The sequence below is a fragment of the Nicotiana tomentosiformis genome, chromosome 11 (genome assembly GCF_000390325.3).
Source record: "Nicotiana tomentosiformis chromosome 11, ASM39032v3, whole genome shotgun sequence".
Classification (NCBI taxonomy): Eukaryota; Viridiplantae; Streptophyta; class Magnoliopsida; order Solanales; family Solanaceae; genus Nicotiana; species Nicotiana tomentosiformis.
The window spans coordinates 91,961,998-91,979,287 of record NC_090822.1 but is presented as its reverse complement, the minus strand read 5'-3'; the positions used below and the strand labels follow the sequence as shown (position 1 = coordinate 91,979,287).

The 17,290-nt window shown below is 39.7% G+C and overlaps 1 protein-coding gene and 1 non-coding gene across 2 annotated transcripts; one reads left to right on the top strand and one right to left on the bottom strand.

The window, feature by feature from the left end:
* The first annotated feature begins 7,712 nt into the window (after positions 1-7,712).
* LOC117276599 (small nucleolar RNA R71) lies at positions 7,713-7,819 on the top strand. Its single transcript, XR_004506865.1, has one exon. It is a non-coding gene; the product is annotated as a small nucleolar RNA R71 (small nucleolar RNA).
* A 2,173-nt stretch (positions 7,820-9,992) lies between these two features.
* On the bottom strand, positions 9,993-11,228 carry LOC138901838 (uncharacterized). Its single transcript, XM_070189635.1, has 2 exons — positions 10,730-11,228; positions 9,993-10,600 (listed from the first exon to the last, which is right to left on the bottom strand). Exons 1-2 carry the CDS (start codon positions 11,226-11,228, stop codon positions 9,993-9,995), a joined length of 1,107 nt encoding a protein of 368 aa, XP_070045736.1.
* Between the last annotated feature and the right edge of the window lie 6,062 nt (positions 11,229-17,290).

Sequence of the window (17,290 nt, the reverse complement as noted above, 5' to 3'; positions counted from 1 at the left end):
GGGTGAAAATTGAAGTTTGGTTGTGTCCCTAATTGTTTGAGCATCCTACTAAGATATTCCATTACCAGGACAAACAAAAAAGGAGATAGTGGATCACCTTGTCTTAATCCTTTTCTAGATTCAAAAGGTTTTGATGATTTCCCATTAATAATAATAGAATAAGACATTGTCTGCACATAAGTCATAATCCAACAAACCAGAATTGCAGGGAAGTTCAAGCTAATCAAAATTTGTTCTAGAAAAATCCACTCAAATGAGTCATAGGCTTTTTGCATATCAATTTTAAGCATACAGCTTGGAGAAATCCATTTCCTCCCATAACCCTTAACTAACTCATGGCTTAACAGAATGTTATCGGTTATCACCCTCACTGGGACAAATGCTGCTTGATTTCTATCCACGAGATCATCCATAAATTTTTGAAGTTGCTTAGTAAGTATTTTTGATATTATTTTATAAAGCATCGTACAACAAGATATGGGCCTGAATTCCTTAATTGAAGAAGGATTTTGTACCTTTCGTATCAAGGTGATGTTAGTGTAGTTGATAGCCTTGTACATTGTTGTTGACTGGAAGAAATATTTAATGGCATCAGATACTTCACTCCTCAATGATAGGCTAGGCTCTTTTAAAAAAACGTGCATCATAACCTGGAGCCTTTAAATCAGCAATATCTTTCAAAGCTTGGTAGATCTCTTCATTTGTAATGGGAACAATAAGCTAGAGTTGCTGTCCTCTATTTAGAATAGGACCATTTGCCATTATGTTAGGTTGGATTGCAAGCAGATGTGTGGAACACATACCTAACAATTTCTTGTAAATCCCTATGACCTCCTCTATAATTTCTTGCTTTGTCTGTATGATTTTACCTCTTTCTAAGATAAGTCTTTTGATATGATTATGAGCTATTCTGCTTTTAGCATTAGCATGAAAATAGGTAAAGTTTGCATCCCCCAATTTTAACCACTGTACCCTGGATTTTTGTCTCAAAATACTCTCCTCAACCATGACCCGCTTCTCTAAAGATAACTTTAACTCTTTCTCTTTTGCATAGATATCAAGTTGTTGATGGCAATCCCTCATTTGTTCCTGCAACTCCATTAAATATTGCCTTGTTGTCTGCACTCTTAGGTTCACTTTTGAAAATCCTTTTTCATTCAACTTCTTCATTTCTACCTTTATAGCCTTTAGTTTCAGCCATATTATTTCCATAGGAGTATCTTGTATAGCTGTATACCATACATTTTCAACAACTTCCTGAAAATTCGGTGATCAGCTAGATGGTTCAGGAACTTGAAAGGTCTGGGGCTTCTATCTTGCTGCACCTCCACAGTGATACACAATAAAGAGTGGTTTGAGAAATAAGTATCCATTGCTATAACTTCCAGATGAGGCCACTTTGTCAACTATTCAGAATTAACCAATGTTCTCTCTATCTTACTATGCACATGATTATTAGTCTAAGTGTAATACCTTCGCACAATTTTCATTTCAGCCAAACCAGAGTTAGTCAAGAAATTTTCAAAATCTTTAACTTCTCCATCCTGCACTTAGGTACCATTAATTCTATCTTCCAACTTATGTATTGCATTACAGTCACCCATAACTAACCAAAGATTATGAATTCTAGACTCCATTTCTTCTAAATTCCCCCACAGCTCCTTCCTATCTTCAATTGTGTGAAGACCATATACAACAGTAAGTATAAACATTGTGCCTCTGATGGGATCTTTAACAAAATAATGTATATATTGGCTATTGGTGTCCATGATTGTAATATCAGCTAATCTCGAATCACATACTAACCAGATTCTTCCTCTATTATCAGAGTTGTAATTAGCACGCCAACACCAACCTTGAACAACTTTATTGATTATCGTCCTAGCATTTTGTTGTTTGAACCTATGCTCAACAATGGCTAGAACTACTATTTTTTCTTTCTTTATTATCCTCATCAGCTCTTTTTTCTTGTAAAGCTTATTCAAGCCCTGCACATTCCAAGTAGCTACATTTATTTAAAAATGGACGGGGGAGTAGTAACCTTCACCATACCTCTCTGACTACATTGTCCCCTCTCCACCGTTGCTAGGGAAGCATGTATCAACTACTGCAAAGTATGCTCTGCTAGTGGAGTAAAACCATTTTCAGTCTCAACTGTTTCATCACAAGGGGCTGCATTCATTAAAGACTTGCCTACAGATTTGCCCTTTACTTGTGTCCACCCCTTCTCTTCCTTCTTACCATTCCTTTCTTCAGATTCTTTATCCTCTGTTGTTTGTTTGTTGTTGTTCTTCTGTCCAACATCCTAATGGGCTTGGACACTTGCTTCCTTCCCTTCTTTATTTATCCAAACTTGCTTAAACTTTTTAACTATCGGCTTGACATAGTTAACTGGCTTCTTCAGGATTTGTTTTGGTTGAACTATTTGGCAAGAATGACCTATCTGACAGCAGGTGGGACAATATTGAGGTTTCCAAGAATATCTAACTTCCTACTTAAATACTTCACCATTTGGATCAATCACCATGACCATCTCAGGCAGAGGTCTTTTGACATCCATTTCAATCAACAAACGGGCATAGGAAATTCTCTCTATTCTTGAAGTACAATCATCAGCTAATAGTGGTGTTCCCATCCCACTAGTGATTATACTCAATGGCTTCATGCTCTACCAATTTAAGGGTAAGGTTGGGAACTTAACCACAAAGGAATCATTTTTAACACTTCGTCATAGAAATTAAAATCAGCAACCCATGATTTGATAATCACAGGTTTGTTATTCAGCATGTAAGGCCCAAAAAATAGGATTTCATCCCTTTTATCAATGCTATAAAACTTTACCAAGAAATACCCCTCATTATGATAGTAGATTTTTGGTTTGTTAGCAAACTTTCCTTGACCTATGATAAACCTCTCTACTGTCCCTATTGTTGGTGATTCTCCCATAATATACAAGATCATTGAAGCCTTCCACTTATCAGTCTCCTTATCCACTTCCGCCTTTTCTAATTGCACCATTTTAACGCCATCTTTAATAATAGGAGAAAAAAATTATAGGTTCATATATTTTGAAGCCAATTTGTTGCCGATAAATAAATTCGCCCATGAATTCCCCTCAGTACTTGTATTTGCCATATCCAGATGCCTCTGTGCTCCACCTTGTTCGCTTTGCTGATTTTCCACTTCCGTGATCCCCTGTTCAGTTGGTATCACAATGTTTGGAGAAAATGACTGTGTTTCAATAGGTCTCGGAGCTGATACCTGCTTTCTATCTTTGGTATTGGTAACAATTAGATTTGGGGGAGTAACCATCACCCCAGTATTTGGTGAATCAATGACTCTAGTTGTACGTATGTCAACTCCAACAGATTCACCCAAATTTACTCTATCCATATTCTCATTGACAATTGCAAGTTGATCCTTATTCAATAATTTGTGGTTCACTTTAGTTAACTGCATATCTGATTGTTCAATTTTGTACAATTGCAAGTTGTTCCTTCTTCAATAATCTATGGTTCACTTTAGTTAACTTCATATCTGATTGTTCAATTTTGTTTGTTACCTTTTTCTTCCAAACCCTAGACATTTCCGGCGATGGCGTACGATAATTTCACCACTATAGTGTGCCGAGAAGAAATCCTAGAGAGAGAAAGTTAGATATGGAGTAATTCATCACAAATAAAGTTAAAGTAATGGAAAATATAGATTCAATCCAAACTCGGGTGCTCGTGTTCTTCCAACTCCTCCTTAGCCTCCCTTCAGTCGGATATGTATCGAAAAATCCTCAAAAATAACGTTTTCATGTATTTATACCAAGTAGGGTCGGCCCCAAATAAAATTACCTTCTCCTAGACAAATTAGGAAAATTACTCTGTAAAAATTATGTAGGCATCCCGCATGGGGCGACGCGCCATGCGGGGCATTAGAGGGGAAATCCAGAGAGTGGATTTCTGATAAACAGAAGGAAAATGGGCAGCTGTAGCGCCCCACGCGCCGCGCTAGTGAGTTTTTCTCAGAGTACAAAATTTTCCTCGCCTTTTGATATCCAAATGTGGTTTTTGACCCCCGAACGCAATCCCGACTTAATCCCTTGGGCTTTTACTCAGACTTCAAAGCTCCAAATAGCTCGAATTCATTTCATAACGTCTACATAGCTCGGAATCACTCCTATATGGCATAAAATACACAATAAGTGCAAAACACAATCAATTAAAGCTCAAACATGAATAAAGTGCAGTGAATTAGAGTGCAATAAGTGACTAAAATACGAGATTATAGCCTACCATCAAAACCCCACACTTAAACCATTGCTCGTCCTCAAGCAATCAAACTACACTTTACATAACCACGACCCTTTTCAACAACTCTCATAATTCATTACACCAAGAATATTTAAAACAGATTAAGTACAATACCATAACATCATAGCCTCATAATTTGACTCAAAGGCACCATGTATTATTTATAACCTGCTCACTTAATCTAACACAGAGGTCAACGACATTATCTTTTCTTCATGAATCAAGTGCTCTCACACAACAATAGAGAGTAGTTCCATACACAGTAGAAATTAAGAACAATTAGGAACTCAAGATAGAAAGAATTCTCTCATTCTCAGAAACAACATTCATATGCCACAAAAGACGTACCATAGGCTTGCCCGTAGTGTACTACTCTACTAACTGAGCTCATTCAGTCAAGGATCAAGTAGAACTTTATTTGGTTGTAATGCAGGCTGCGAGATGGGTAGGATACATTTAGATATAAGAGTGACTACATCTCCATAATCACTTTAATACATACATTTCATTGTTCAAAATCCCACACTTAAGCCAAACCAAAACTTCACCTTCACATCAATATACATTAACTCCTAATTTCTTTAAGCACAATTACATCAAGAGTTACAACTATCAAAGAATATTTTGCTCAATCATACAATTAATTTTTTTCTTTTCTTATTCAATTCAAGTGGCTCTTGCTTTTTCGATACATTGCACCTTTCTCCTTATTTCATTAGTTTCACTCAAAAGCCAAACCAACCACCCCACACTTCAACTTTTACGAAGTTCATACCAAATTCAAGTGATCACGAGAGGTAAAAGGTTCAAATAGATGGTCAATTCAAACAAATGGGCAGGGCTAGTAATGTGGTTGCCAAAGAAATAGGATTACAGGCTCAACGAGGTTAACTAAGATACATCACAATTAGGTGGATAAAAGCATATCATTGGCTCAACAAAGAAATGCCTATGTCACTTCCAAGACTAAATAAAGCTTACTATTTCGCTTTGAAAACACACGGGGCAAGTTCTAGACATCAATGTAATGCACAGAATATACAAAACATCACACACACATGGAACATAACTCACTCAAGATTGGGCTATCAAGACACTCTAGTCAAAGCAGTTAAGGAAAGTTAAGATCATACAATTTAAGGTACTTATACAAGAGTCAAAAACTGAGCCTAAGCGTCACAACTAAAGCACTCACTATTCTCAAGGTATAATAAACTCAAGATACATTGTCTTCAATTCTAATCATAGCACAAAGTTTCCTACTCCTAACAAAAATAAAAACTAACTACAACTGGTTCAAATAAAACCCTTGAAAAAAAACCGCAACACAAAGAAAAACCAAGGGGGAATTGTTACACTACCTAACAAAAGAAAATCTTTTTGTCTTTTTCTATTGACTTTAATCCGTCAAGAAACCCATCGAATGATATCCATCATCGGGGAAAATAAAAAAAAAATCGATTTTTATGTTTTATTTTCAATTTTTTCTATCTCTAACTACTAAAACTAACAAAACAATAACTAACAAAACAAAAACTAAAACTACTATACATACATAAAACATACAAATATCCCCCACCCCACCCTTTTATGTTGTGGCATGTCCCCATGATACACTATTAAAAAGCATAAGGCAGAGGAAACTTCCCTAAATATCTAGTCGGGGTCTGAGTCGATGTCGGGATTCATTCCTCGCCTTCAAACTAATGCGCACATCCATGCAGACAGCTTCTTCTCAGCCTTTCTGGGGTACACCCCAGACTTATCTTTCTCACTCAGTGCAGCCTTCTATTTTGAGCCCTTCACTTTCCACTCAACACTAGCAGCTGGTTTTTCCTTTTGTGCCCCCTTTTCTATATTCATATCAAAAGTCACAGGCTCCTCACCCACTCTAAGCATGAGTTCCTCTCGTGTATATCTAATATTGCTCTACCTGTTGCTAAGAATAGTCCCTAGGATGAGGGGAACCTCCTTGGTCTCCCAAATATTCACCACTATAAATTCTACAGGATCCACCCAAACTAACACATCTTCCACTATCACCTCAGGTATGAAAGTCATTTGGTCTGCCAGCTGTAAAGATATTGGCACTGACCTTATCTCTCCAATCTCCTTCTCCAGTTTCCTGTAAATAGATAGAGGAATTACATTAATTGAAGCACCATAATCACATAGAGACTTATCAAAATTAATATAGCCTAAAGAGAAAGGTATAGTAAAACTCCTTGTATCTTTACCCTTTTGTGGGAGTTTGTTTTGTAAGATCGCGCTGCAATGCTTTGTGAGCTTCACCACCAAGGTCTCCTATATTTTTATCTTATTTGTTAGAATATCCTTCATAAATTTGGCATAACCAGGCATTTGTGAGTCCACTTCTGTAAATGGTAAGTTTACATGGACTTGTTTGAGCACATCCATATATTTCTCAAACTGCTTGTCTAGCTTTTCTCTACATAACTTTTGAGGAAAAGGTAGAGCATGCATATGTTTGCTCTCCTAAAGTTCCTCCATTCTTGAATTCTATCCCTTCTTCTTCTTATCAGTTGCCTTCTTGCCTTTCTTCTTCTTATCAACCTCACTTTTTAGCTGCTCCCTACTTTCTTTTTCAAGTTCCACATCTTTTTGTATCGGGGTGGGATCTTTCAAAACTTGCCCATTTCTCAGAGTTACATCATTCACTATTTCTTTGGGATTCTTTTCAGTGTCATCGAGGAGTGTGCCTAGAACCCTCTCAGATTATATTGTTGCAATCTGTCCCACTTGTCTCTCCAAGTTTCGAAGACTAGTGCCCAATTCTTTGATAGCAGCTCCATGAGCGTCCAGCCTCTCATCTGTCTTGATAATGAAAGCCTTTATTAGATCCTCTACACCAGGATGAATGGGCTGTTGAGGCTGAAATTGCTGCCTCTGCTGATTTTGGTATATTGGAACTCCTTGTCCCTGGGTCTAGAGTTATTTTGTTGCTAAGCATTCGCAGTACCTCCAGGTGAACTCCATAAAAAATTGGGGTGCCTTTGACCCATTACATTAAAACTGTAGTTCCCCATAACATTTACTTCCTCAGTTGAGGCTTGACACTCATGAGTAGGGTGTTCTCTTCCACATATATCACAAGCTGCGTGAGGTTCACTTTGTATTGAGGCTAAGGTCAACTTCCTTATCTCTTTGGCCATAGCATCCACCTGCACCTGCACAATTATGCTAGCATCAACTTGGTGAACACCAGTTGAGCTTCTTCTTTCAGCATTCTATGAGGGACATTGATTTGCATATTTAGATAACTCATCAAGAACTATAACTATCTCATATGGAGTCCTCTTCATCAACTAGCCTCCAACTGCATTGCTCAATGTTCTACGTGAGGCCGATGTCAATCCATCCCAAAAGTCCTGGAGTTGCATCCAACATTCAATTCCACTATGTTGACACTTTCGAACACTCTCCTTAAACCTCTCCCATGTTTCAAAAACAGTTTCAATATCTTTTTGGCAGAAGTAATGGATTTCTCTTCTAAACTTTCCAGTTTTAGCTAAGGAGAAATATTTATCAAGAAATGTTTTGGTCATCTCCTCCCATATTCTAATCGATCCCGTAGGAAAGTGTAACAGTCCCGGACTGAAATCAACCACAAAATCTGCCAAAATTGGTGACTTAATTGCAGTCCAAGGCTTATAGTCTATGTCAAATTCACTCATTTTGATATCTCACTTGGTCAGCCTACCCAAAAGTTTGGGTTTATGTAGGATATTCCGTAGGGGAAATGTGGTCACCACAACTATCGAATGACATTAGAAGTAAGGCCTTAGTTTTCGAGCGGCGACTACGAGGGCTAAGGCCAATTTTTCCAGATATGGGTAGCGAGTTTCTGCTCCCGTTAAAATTTTACTAACATAATAGATAGGAGATTGTGTACCTTCATCCTCACGAAATAAAATAGCATTTACCGCTACCTCCGAGACTACTAAGTAGACCAACAATGTTTTGCCTTCTTCCAATTTGATAGTAACGGAGGACTTGACAAATACCTTTTTAAATCCCTCAAAGCCTATTGACATTCCGGGGTCCATTCGAAGTTGTTCTTCTTTTTGAGCAGTGAGAAGAAATTATGGCATTTCTCTGTAGATCGGGAAATGAATCTGCTCAAAGCGGCCAATCTCCCCGTTAGCCTTTGAACCTCTCTTACGCTTGATAGCTGATCTGGGATGTCTTCGATGGCCTTAATTTTATCGGGGTTAACCTGGATCTCCCTTTGTGACACCAGGAATCCCAATAACTTACCGGAGCTGACCCCGAACGCACACTTCTCAGGGTTAAGCTTCATCTTGTTCTTCCTTCAGATGTCAATGGTTTCTTGCATGTGTTTGAGATGATCACCTGCGTTTAAAGACTTAACAAGCGTATCATTTATGTAAACTTCCATGGTTTTTCCTATTTGCTTTTCAAACATCTTGTTCACAAGCCGTTGATAAGTGACTCCAACATTCTTTAGCCAGGAGGGCATCACGTTTTAACAATATGCGCCAAAATTCGTAATGAACGAAATTTGTTTCTGATCCCCCGGATCCATTTTGATTTGATTATACCAGGAGTAAGCATCAAGGAAACTCATTAACTCATACCCTACGGTTGCATCAATCATTTGATCAATGTTTAGCAATGGGAACGAATCTTTTGGGCACGCCTTATTTTAGTCCTTATAATCTACGCACATGCAAAATTTATAATTTTTCTTTGGAACTACTACTACATTATCTAGCCAGTCGGGATACTTTACCTCTCGGATTGAACCGATATTAAGCAGGTGAGTTACCCCTTCTTTAGGCTCGGCAATAGGACATTGTTTCTGTCTTACATGAGGAATGCTAGGATCCAAGTTTATCTTGTGTACGACCACTTCTGGCGGAATACCTGCCATATCCGCATGCAACCACACGAAACAATTGGCATTAAATTTAAGAAATTCAATAAATCCAGACATGAGTTCAAGGTGCAGTCTTGTTCCCAAGTGGAATTTCCTCTCTAAGAATTTTTCGAATAATGCTACTTGCTCAAGTTCTTCCGTTGTGTACTTTGTTGCATCCGTCTCTTCCGGTACCTGAAAATACCTTAGTTCTTGATAGGATTCCAACGCCCCTTCCCCCTGGTGGACTTCGCTTGGCTCGGGAACAGGCGTCGAATCCTATAATTGATATGATGCATGCTCCTTCCCTTTCCTACTAGAGATTGAGATTGCATTCATCTACCTTGTTGCCGGTTGGTCACCTCTTATTTGTTTAACTCTCTCGGGAGTTAGAAATTTCAACAAGTGATGATACATTGATAGAGCCTTCATTTTGTGCAGCCATGGTCTCCCCATAATAATATTGTAACCCATATCACCGTCCACTACCTTGAAAAGGGTCGTCTTCATCACCCCCTCGACATTCATAGGCAGCAAGATTTCTCCATGGGTTGTCACATTTGCTAGATTGAACCCGACGAGGAGTTTTGTGGCCGAAATGATACTTTCGGTGAGCTTGACTTGTTCCAACATTCTCCATTGGTTGATATTGGCCGAACTTCCTGGATCCCCCAGAGAAATTACCAAGGCATCGTTATACGGTAGCGGTAGTCCATCGATGTCTTCCTCTATAAAAGTGATGTCGTCTTCAAGAACTTCTTGCAGTCTTTTGCTGTGGGTCACTGATACTTTCAACTTTTTGCCACCGAAAATGTAACCCCGTTGATCTCATTCCCCCAACAAATCATGTTGATCATCATGCAATGGGGATATTCTCCTGCTTTTGAAGGCTCTGCATTATCATAATTGCGACCGTAGTTGCTTTTATCCCGGTTACTCAAACATTCCTTGAGATGGCTGTTTTTCAGCAATATCGCCACCTCCTCAAGCAAATGCCGATAGTCCCCAGTCCTGTGACCGTTTGTCCTGTGGTATTTGCACCATAAATTAGGATCCCTATGGCTAGGGTCAGATCTCATTGGCTTCGGAAATTCTGCTTCTTTAATGTTCCTCATGGCCGATACCAGTTCCACTAAGATGACGTTGAATTTATATTCATAAAACCTGGGGTAGGAAAAATCAGATGTTTCCTTGTTCTGCAATGACTTGTTGTTTTGGCCTTGATCGGTTCTCCTATCAGTAGCGAATCTCTCTGCCGACCGAAAACCTCTGCCACGTCCTTCGTCCCGTTCATAGTGAAAAAACCGACTCCTCGAAGACCGCCGATCTGTATCAAAATCGTCTTTCAATTTCTCTTTATTCTTCTCCCGGCCTTGACCTTTAACCGACGCAAGGAAACCTAGTTGATCATATTCAATTCTTATTTTCAACTCATACTGATTGTGAACATCTGTCAAAGTTGTTGCCTAAATCTTGAGCAAACTTTATTTCAACTTCTAGAAAGTGTCAGAACTTTTCGGATTCAGACCTTTGGTGAATGTTTCGGCCGCCCATTCGTCTGGAATGGCTGATATCAACATCCTTTCCTTTTGGAACGTTCTTACAAACTCCCGCAGCGACTTAGACTCTCCTTGCACAATCCTGAATATATTGGCATTTTGGACCTGTACTTTTATGGCCCCAACATGGGCCTTGATGAAAGAATCCACGAGCATCTCAAAGGAGTCTATGGAATGCTCGGGCAAAAGCGAATACCGCGTCAGGGTTCCCTTCGTAAGAGTCTCTCCGAATTTCATCAGCAAAATGGAATCAATCTCGTGGGGAGCTAAATCGTTTCCCTTCACTGCTATTGTATAGGTGGTGATATGCTCATGAGGGTCCGAAGTCCCATCATACATCGGCACGTCTGATATTTTAAACTGCTTCGGGATTAGCTCTGGTTCCGTACTTGGTTTGTACAACAATTGTGTGTACTTCTTTGAGTCTGGCCCTTTCAGCACTGGTGGTGCACCCTGAATTTGATCCATTCAGGCATTTACTTCCCTTATAAATCACATGAGTTTAATTTTAAAGGGATCACACATGTTATTGTGACCAGATCCTTTCTCCCCGGCCCCATCGGAGCCGACCTCACCCCTCAAGGTGTTGTTGTCGACCCTTTGCGTCGTTTGGTTTGCGGGAGCACCTGGAAGATCTGGGCCTCGACCATTTGAATAGTTGGAAGCGCCCGACAACTCCTGCTTTAGTTCCGTCATCACCGTATCCTACCATGTGGGATGGCCTATAATGGCCTCCTGTTGCTCTTGCAAGACCCTGACTGCTTCGACGACGTGCTCTTCTTAAGTATCATTAGAAGTTTCCTCCCGAACATGTCGCGGATATTTGCCGCCGTGGACTGGAGTGGCCTCGTTCCCCCCGTTGTAGGTATCACTGATTGAATCCTCGTACTGAGGCTGATTTCCTAGGGCCTCAATGTTGTGTGTGTTTTTAACACCCTTATCTGCCATTATTAATGATTTTAGCTAAGAATAAAGAATCAAACAAGTTAGTAACAGATGCAGGGATCAATTTATTTACACGATTTTCTATGCCCCACACTGGTCTCCAAAATATTTACCCATAAAACAGTACAGATAAATCTATATGTGGTTTATAGATAAGTGAATTAATTTGATCAAAAATAATTGATGAATTAGACAGCAATATAAGACTTAGCCTTTAAATCGAAATAGACAACAGATATCTTGGTTCCGGGCACAGAGCTGCCGGGAGCAATAAGAACAATACAAATAAGCAAGAAAGTAAAATGTTATTGAGTATTTTGATAGAATATTGTGTATACTTGTCAGACAATTCGTGTCCCTGACAATGATAATATAGCTCAATATTTATAGTTGCACCTAGGGAGCAAGGTCCTAGGATTAAGCTCCTCTTTAATGACAATTATGAGGGCCATTGAAGGATGTGTAACCGTGGGCAGTGAATGACATATTCTCTATAATGGATCATGCACTTAATGCTGTAGAATATTCTTTATTGAGTGCTGCCAGATGGAAGCATTAATTTTGTCGTTCTGAGTATCATTCTTCTCGGTGACAAGAAAGATGATTGCCTCCGGATTTAGCTATCTTCTTCCTTTGGTTCCTATCACGACCCAAAACCCAACCTGTCGTGATAGCGCCTATCACGGTACTAGGCAAGCCAACAACTCAGACATTACCAACACTTTTAAATTTAAAATAAATTTTAAAAAATAGGTTTTAAATAAGTAAAAGATCTCATCACTGAGTACATGAGCGTCTATAAAATACAAGTCTGAAATACTATCTAGGAGAATTGAAACTGAATAAATAAGACTGAGAGATAGGGGAGGAGAGTCAAGGTCTGTGGACACCAAGGCAACTACCTCTAAAATCTCTGAATGTTGGTAAACTCTGATAGTCAGCAGCCACCGTGTCCAGAAACACCTGGATCTGCACATGAAGTGCAGGGTATATCATGAGTAAAATCAACTCAGTAAGTAACAAGTCTAACTATTGGGTTGAAAGTAGTGACGAGCTTCACAAGTACAGTTCAATTACAAAATTACAGTACAAAAACGTAAGCATGCTTCCAAATTATACAGTTAAAGCCCAAACGGGTAAATCATGTCAAATTCAATTGAAACAAGATATGGTACACCTCAGTTTCTACATGATACTTATACTTGCCAACTAAAGTATAAAAATAGTAATGAAATCATATGCATACTCTCACAGTATCAGTCACTCAGTCCTCCCATTCACTACATCCTCACAGTCACTCATTCCTCATAGTCACTCAATCCTCACAACCATTCAATTCTCCCAATCGCTCGACAGCTGCACTCGCACTCAATAGGTACCTGCGCCCACAGTGGATTTGCAGACTCCGGAGGGGCAATTCCAGCCCAAGCACTATAATAAGCCAATCTTAGCATAAATCAATAAACATGATGCGGCATGCATCCCGATCCCATAATATCCTCACAATCAGGCCCTCGGCTTTACTCAGTCATCAATCTCTCCAGTCTCTCGGGCTCACAAGAATCATGATAATCAGCCCAAACAATGATGATATAATGTATCAATAAAGGACAACAGAGACTGAGATATAACATGCAAGTAATAGTTGTGACTGAGTACGAAATGGCAATTAAGAAAATAATCCAACATGTAACACGACCTCTGTAGGTCCCAACATTCCCAACACGTAGCCTAAGCATGATTTGTAGCATGATTGGCTACTCAACTTCTCTAATACATGGTGAAAATATGGGTAACGACAAGATTATTCAACTATATAGTTCCATGGAATTAACCAAATCATAAATCCTACGGCGCATGCCCATCACCTAGCATGTGTATCACCTCAACACCAATCACATAACACATAATTCAGGGGTTTCATACCCTCAGAACCAAGTTTAGATGTGTTACTTACCTCAAATCATGAAAATCCCTACTCCAATAAGCCCTTGCCTCACGAATTGGCCTATGAATGCCTCGAATATAGCCACAAACAATTCAATACAATCAACACGAGCTAAAGGAATCAATTCCATAAGAAAATACTAAATTCTTTATCAAAAGCCGACACCCGGGCCCACATTTAGGAATCCAATAAATGTTACAAAATCCGGAATCCCATTCAAACACGAGTCTAACCATATCAAACTTACCAAATTTCGATACCAATTCACCACTCAAAGCCCCAAATTAAAATCTCCAATTTTCAAACTCCCAAATTCCACCTCAAAGACACACAAACTAGGTGGAAAATTCAATAGGGGAAACAAGATTATTTAATAAAAATAATCATAAGTGACTTACCTCAAGAAACCCCTCTCAGAAATTGCCTTAGACCGAGTTTGCAAAGTCCAAAATGAGAAAAATCATGAAACCCTCGAATTTAACATTTTGCACAGCTGTGAGATTTTGCTTCTGCGGATCATTTAGCCACACCTGCGATTCCGCTTTTGCAATCCAAGTGCCGCATCTATGGAGCTATACTGCACCCTGTCCCTTTGCACCTGCGTCCACTAATCCGAACTTGCGACTTCGCTTTTGCAATAATTCCTCCACTCATGCGGACCTGCCTCACCAGGCCCTCTTTCGCTTCTGCGAAGCTTCCTCCGCGTCTGTGCACTCGCATGTGCAGAAATTCCCTTCACACTTGCGGAACTCCCCAGCTCAAGCCAACCTCGCTTCTGCGCCTCTCCAGCCGCACCTGCGGCGAATCCCCTCGCATGTGCGATCACACCAGAAGTCAGAATTTCCAGCGATGCTTCTAGTCCAAATTTTCTTCAGTTAACAATGCAGAATCCACCTGAGGCCCTCGGGATCCCAAACAAACATACCATCAAGTTCTAAAACATCATACGAGCTCGCTTGAAGTGTCAAATCACATCTAACAACGGTAAAATCATGAATCACGCATCGATTCAAGCCTAATGAACTTTAAAATTCCAACATCGACATTCGATGCCGAAACCTATCAAATCAAGTCTGATTAACCTCAAATCAAGGTAACATGTAATTATTATTATTAAGCACAATTTCTGTCGAGGTCGTACGGCCTGATCCAGAGTGTCATGTACACTGCCGAGGGACGTGCGACACGATCCATAGATACATCTATACTACCGAGGCGTTCGGCCCGCTCCACAAGAAAGGAGGACATTTTCTTATGAATCTCCGGAATGTGAAGTTATTATAAGGCTAACACATAAGTAAGTACAATTTCTATTAATAGTCAAGTAATTTGCACAAAAATTCAAGTATGTGAAATTTTTGTCTTTTATTATTTTTCTCTAACAATTTTCAATATAATCCCAGTACTTTAACTAATAAAGGATGCAAATTATTACAAGTAATTAATTATTTGAGTCCTAAACTACCCGGACATAGCATAATTAGTAGCTACACATGGACTCTCGTCGCCTCATACGTATGCAACCCCCACAATTAGCAATAATTATTAATTTAAATCACCTATGGGGTAAATTCCCTCTTACAAGGTTAGACAAGAGACTTACCTTGTCTCAAAGTCCACTTCCCGATCACAACGTCGTGTTAAAGCGTCAATTCGATGCCGAAAAATCTGAAACTATCCAAATATTATATAAAATAATTAATACATGCTTAGCAATTCGAAATTAGAGTATTAGATTAATTACCCGACCCAAAATGGTAAAATTCTTAAAATTCATCCCGGGCCCACGTGACCGGATTCCAAAAATATTTGGAGGAATCATTACCCATAATCTCAAGAACTCAAATATAAAATTTTCATCCTATTCCATAACCATTTTTGTGGTAAAAATCTCATTGGTATCAAAACTTAGTTTTTTCATCTAAACCCTTGATTTACACAATTTATACATTATAATCTACCCCTAATCTATATATTTAACTCACAATCGGTAGAATTAATTACCTCCGAGTTGCTAGGTGACAACTCTTCTCAAAAAGCTCCAAAATCGCCCAGGAATGGACAAAATGGGCTCAAAAATGGTTGAGCCCCGTTTTAAGACATTCTGCCCAGCGATTTTTCGCTTCTGTGGCTCCGCATCTGCGGAAAGGACCTCGCAGATATGGTCATCCCCCTTAGCCGGATCTTCCACTTCTACGACCAGCGGCTTGCTTCTGCGAGACCGCTCATGTGGTGCATGCGTCGCACCTGCGACCTCTTCCGCTCCTACGATGCCCTTCTTCGCACCTGCGCCTTTGCAGGTGCGGTCCATTTCCCCACTTCTGTGGTCACTGGTAGCCCCCTCTTTTCCGCTTATGTAGCTCATTGTTCACTTCTGCGAGCTCGCACCTGCGGCTGCCCATTCGCATGTGCGGTTACACCAGAAGCTGGAAGCTTCAGATGTTCCTCCTAAGTCCAAACTTGGTCTGAGTCTAGTCCGGTTAACACCTGAGGTCCCGTCTGAACATACCAGCAAGTTTGAAATCATAAAACGGACTCGGTTGAACCCGCAGAACACGTAAAACAACATCAAAACAAAGAATCATACCCCAAACCAAATCAATTTGACTTAAAATTTTCAAATTTTTCAAACTTACTCTAAACGGGACGAAGCATACTTAAACTACTCGGAATGACACCAAATTTTATGTGCAAGTCTTAAATTACTATACGGAACTATTCCCAAGCTCAGAATTCCAAAAAGACCTTGATTACTCCAAAACTTACTCCAAACTAAATTTAAAGAACCTTAAAACCTTCAAATAGCTAACTTTCACTATTAAGCGCTGAAACGCTCTCAGGTTGTCCAAAACCCAATTCGAACATACACCCAAGTCCAAAATCATCATACAAATCTATTGGTACCGTCAAACTCCGATTCTGAGGTCATTTTCTAAAAATGCTGACCGAAGTCAAACTTAGCCTTTTTAAAGCCAACTAAGGAACCAAGTGTTTCGATTTTAACCCGAACTCTTCCAATTCCTGAACTAACCATCCTCGTAAGTCATAAAACAGTAAAAGCACATACGGGGAGTATTATCTAAGGGAACATGATTCTAGAATGCGAAATGACCTGTTGGGTCGTTACAAAAACCCACGGTGCGGTCGCATATGCGGCCCGCATAATAGGTCGCAAAAGGCCATCCGTAACTGGGCATCACTGCTTCAGTCTGCGGTCATTATGTGGCCCGCATACCTATTATACGGTTGTATAATACACCACAGAACTGGTCTGTGATCGCATAATGCGCCGCAAACCTGATCTCCAAACTTGGCCTAACCTGCTTCACTCTGCGGCCATTAAACGGTCCGCAGAGTGATTCTGCGATCGCATAGTGGGCCGCAAATTTTGTTTTTTCTTTACTCACCAGCGCATTTCTCAATATAAAAAGTCCGAGCTGCGGTGAGCAGGCTTCTCAAATAGGTAAGCCTAGTTCGGCACCACAAAACCTTAATTTCCTTAGCAAATATTTTCCAAGGTCGTTACACATAAGACAACATCCGGTCAACCTTTTCAACTTAAGTTCTAAACCTTAGAACTAAGTGTTCAAAATCATTCCAAAAACTCACCGGACCCGAACCAATTACCCCGGCAAGT

Excerpts from the sequence above, each read along its gene's own strand:
- LOC138901838 (XM_070189635.1), bottom strand. The coding sequence starts at position 11,228 with ATGGATCAAATTCAGGGTGCACCACCAGTGCTGAAAGGGCCAGACTCA. Across the intron at positions 10,601-10,729 it reads GGCCGAAACATTCACCAAAG|GTTTCCTTGCGTCGGTTAAA; the intron begins GTCTGAATCCGA and ends ATGATCAACTAG.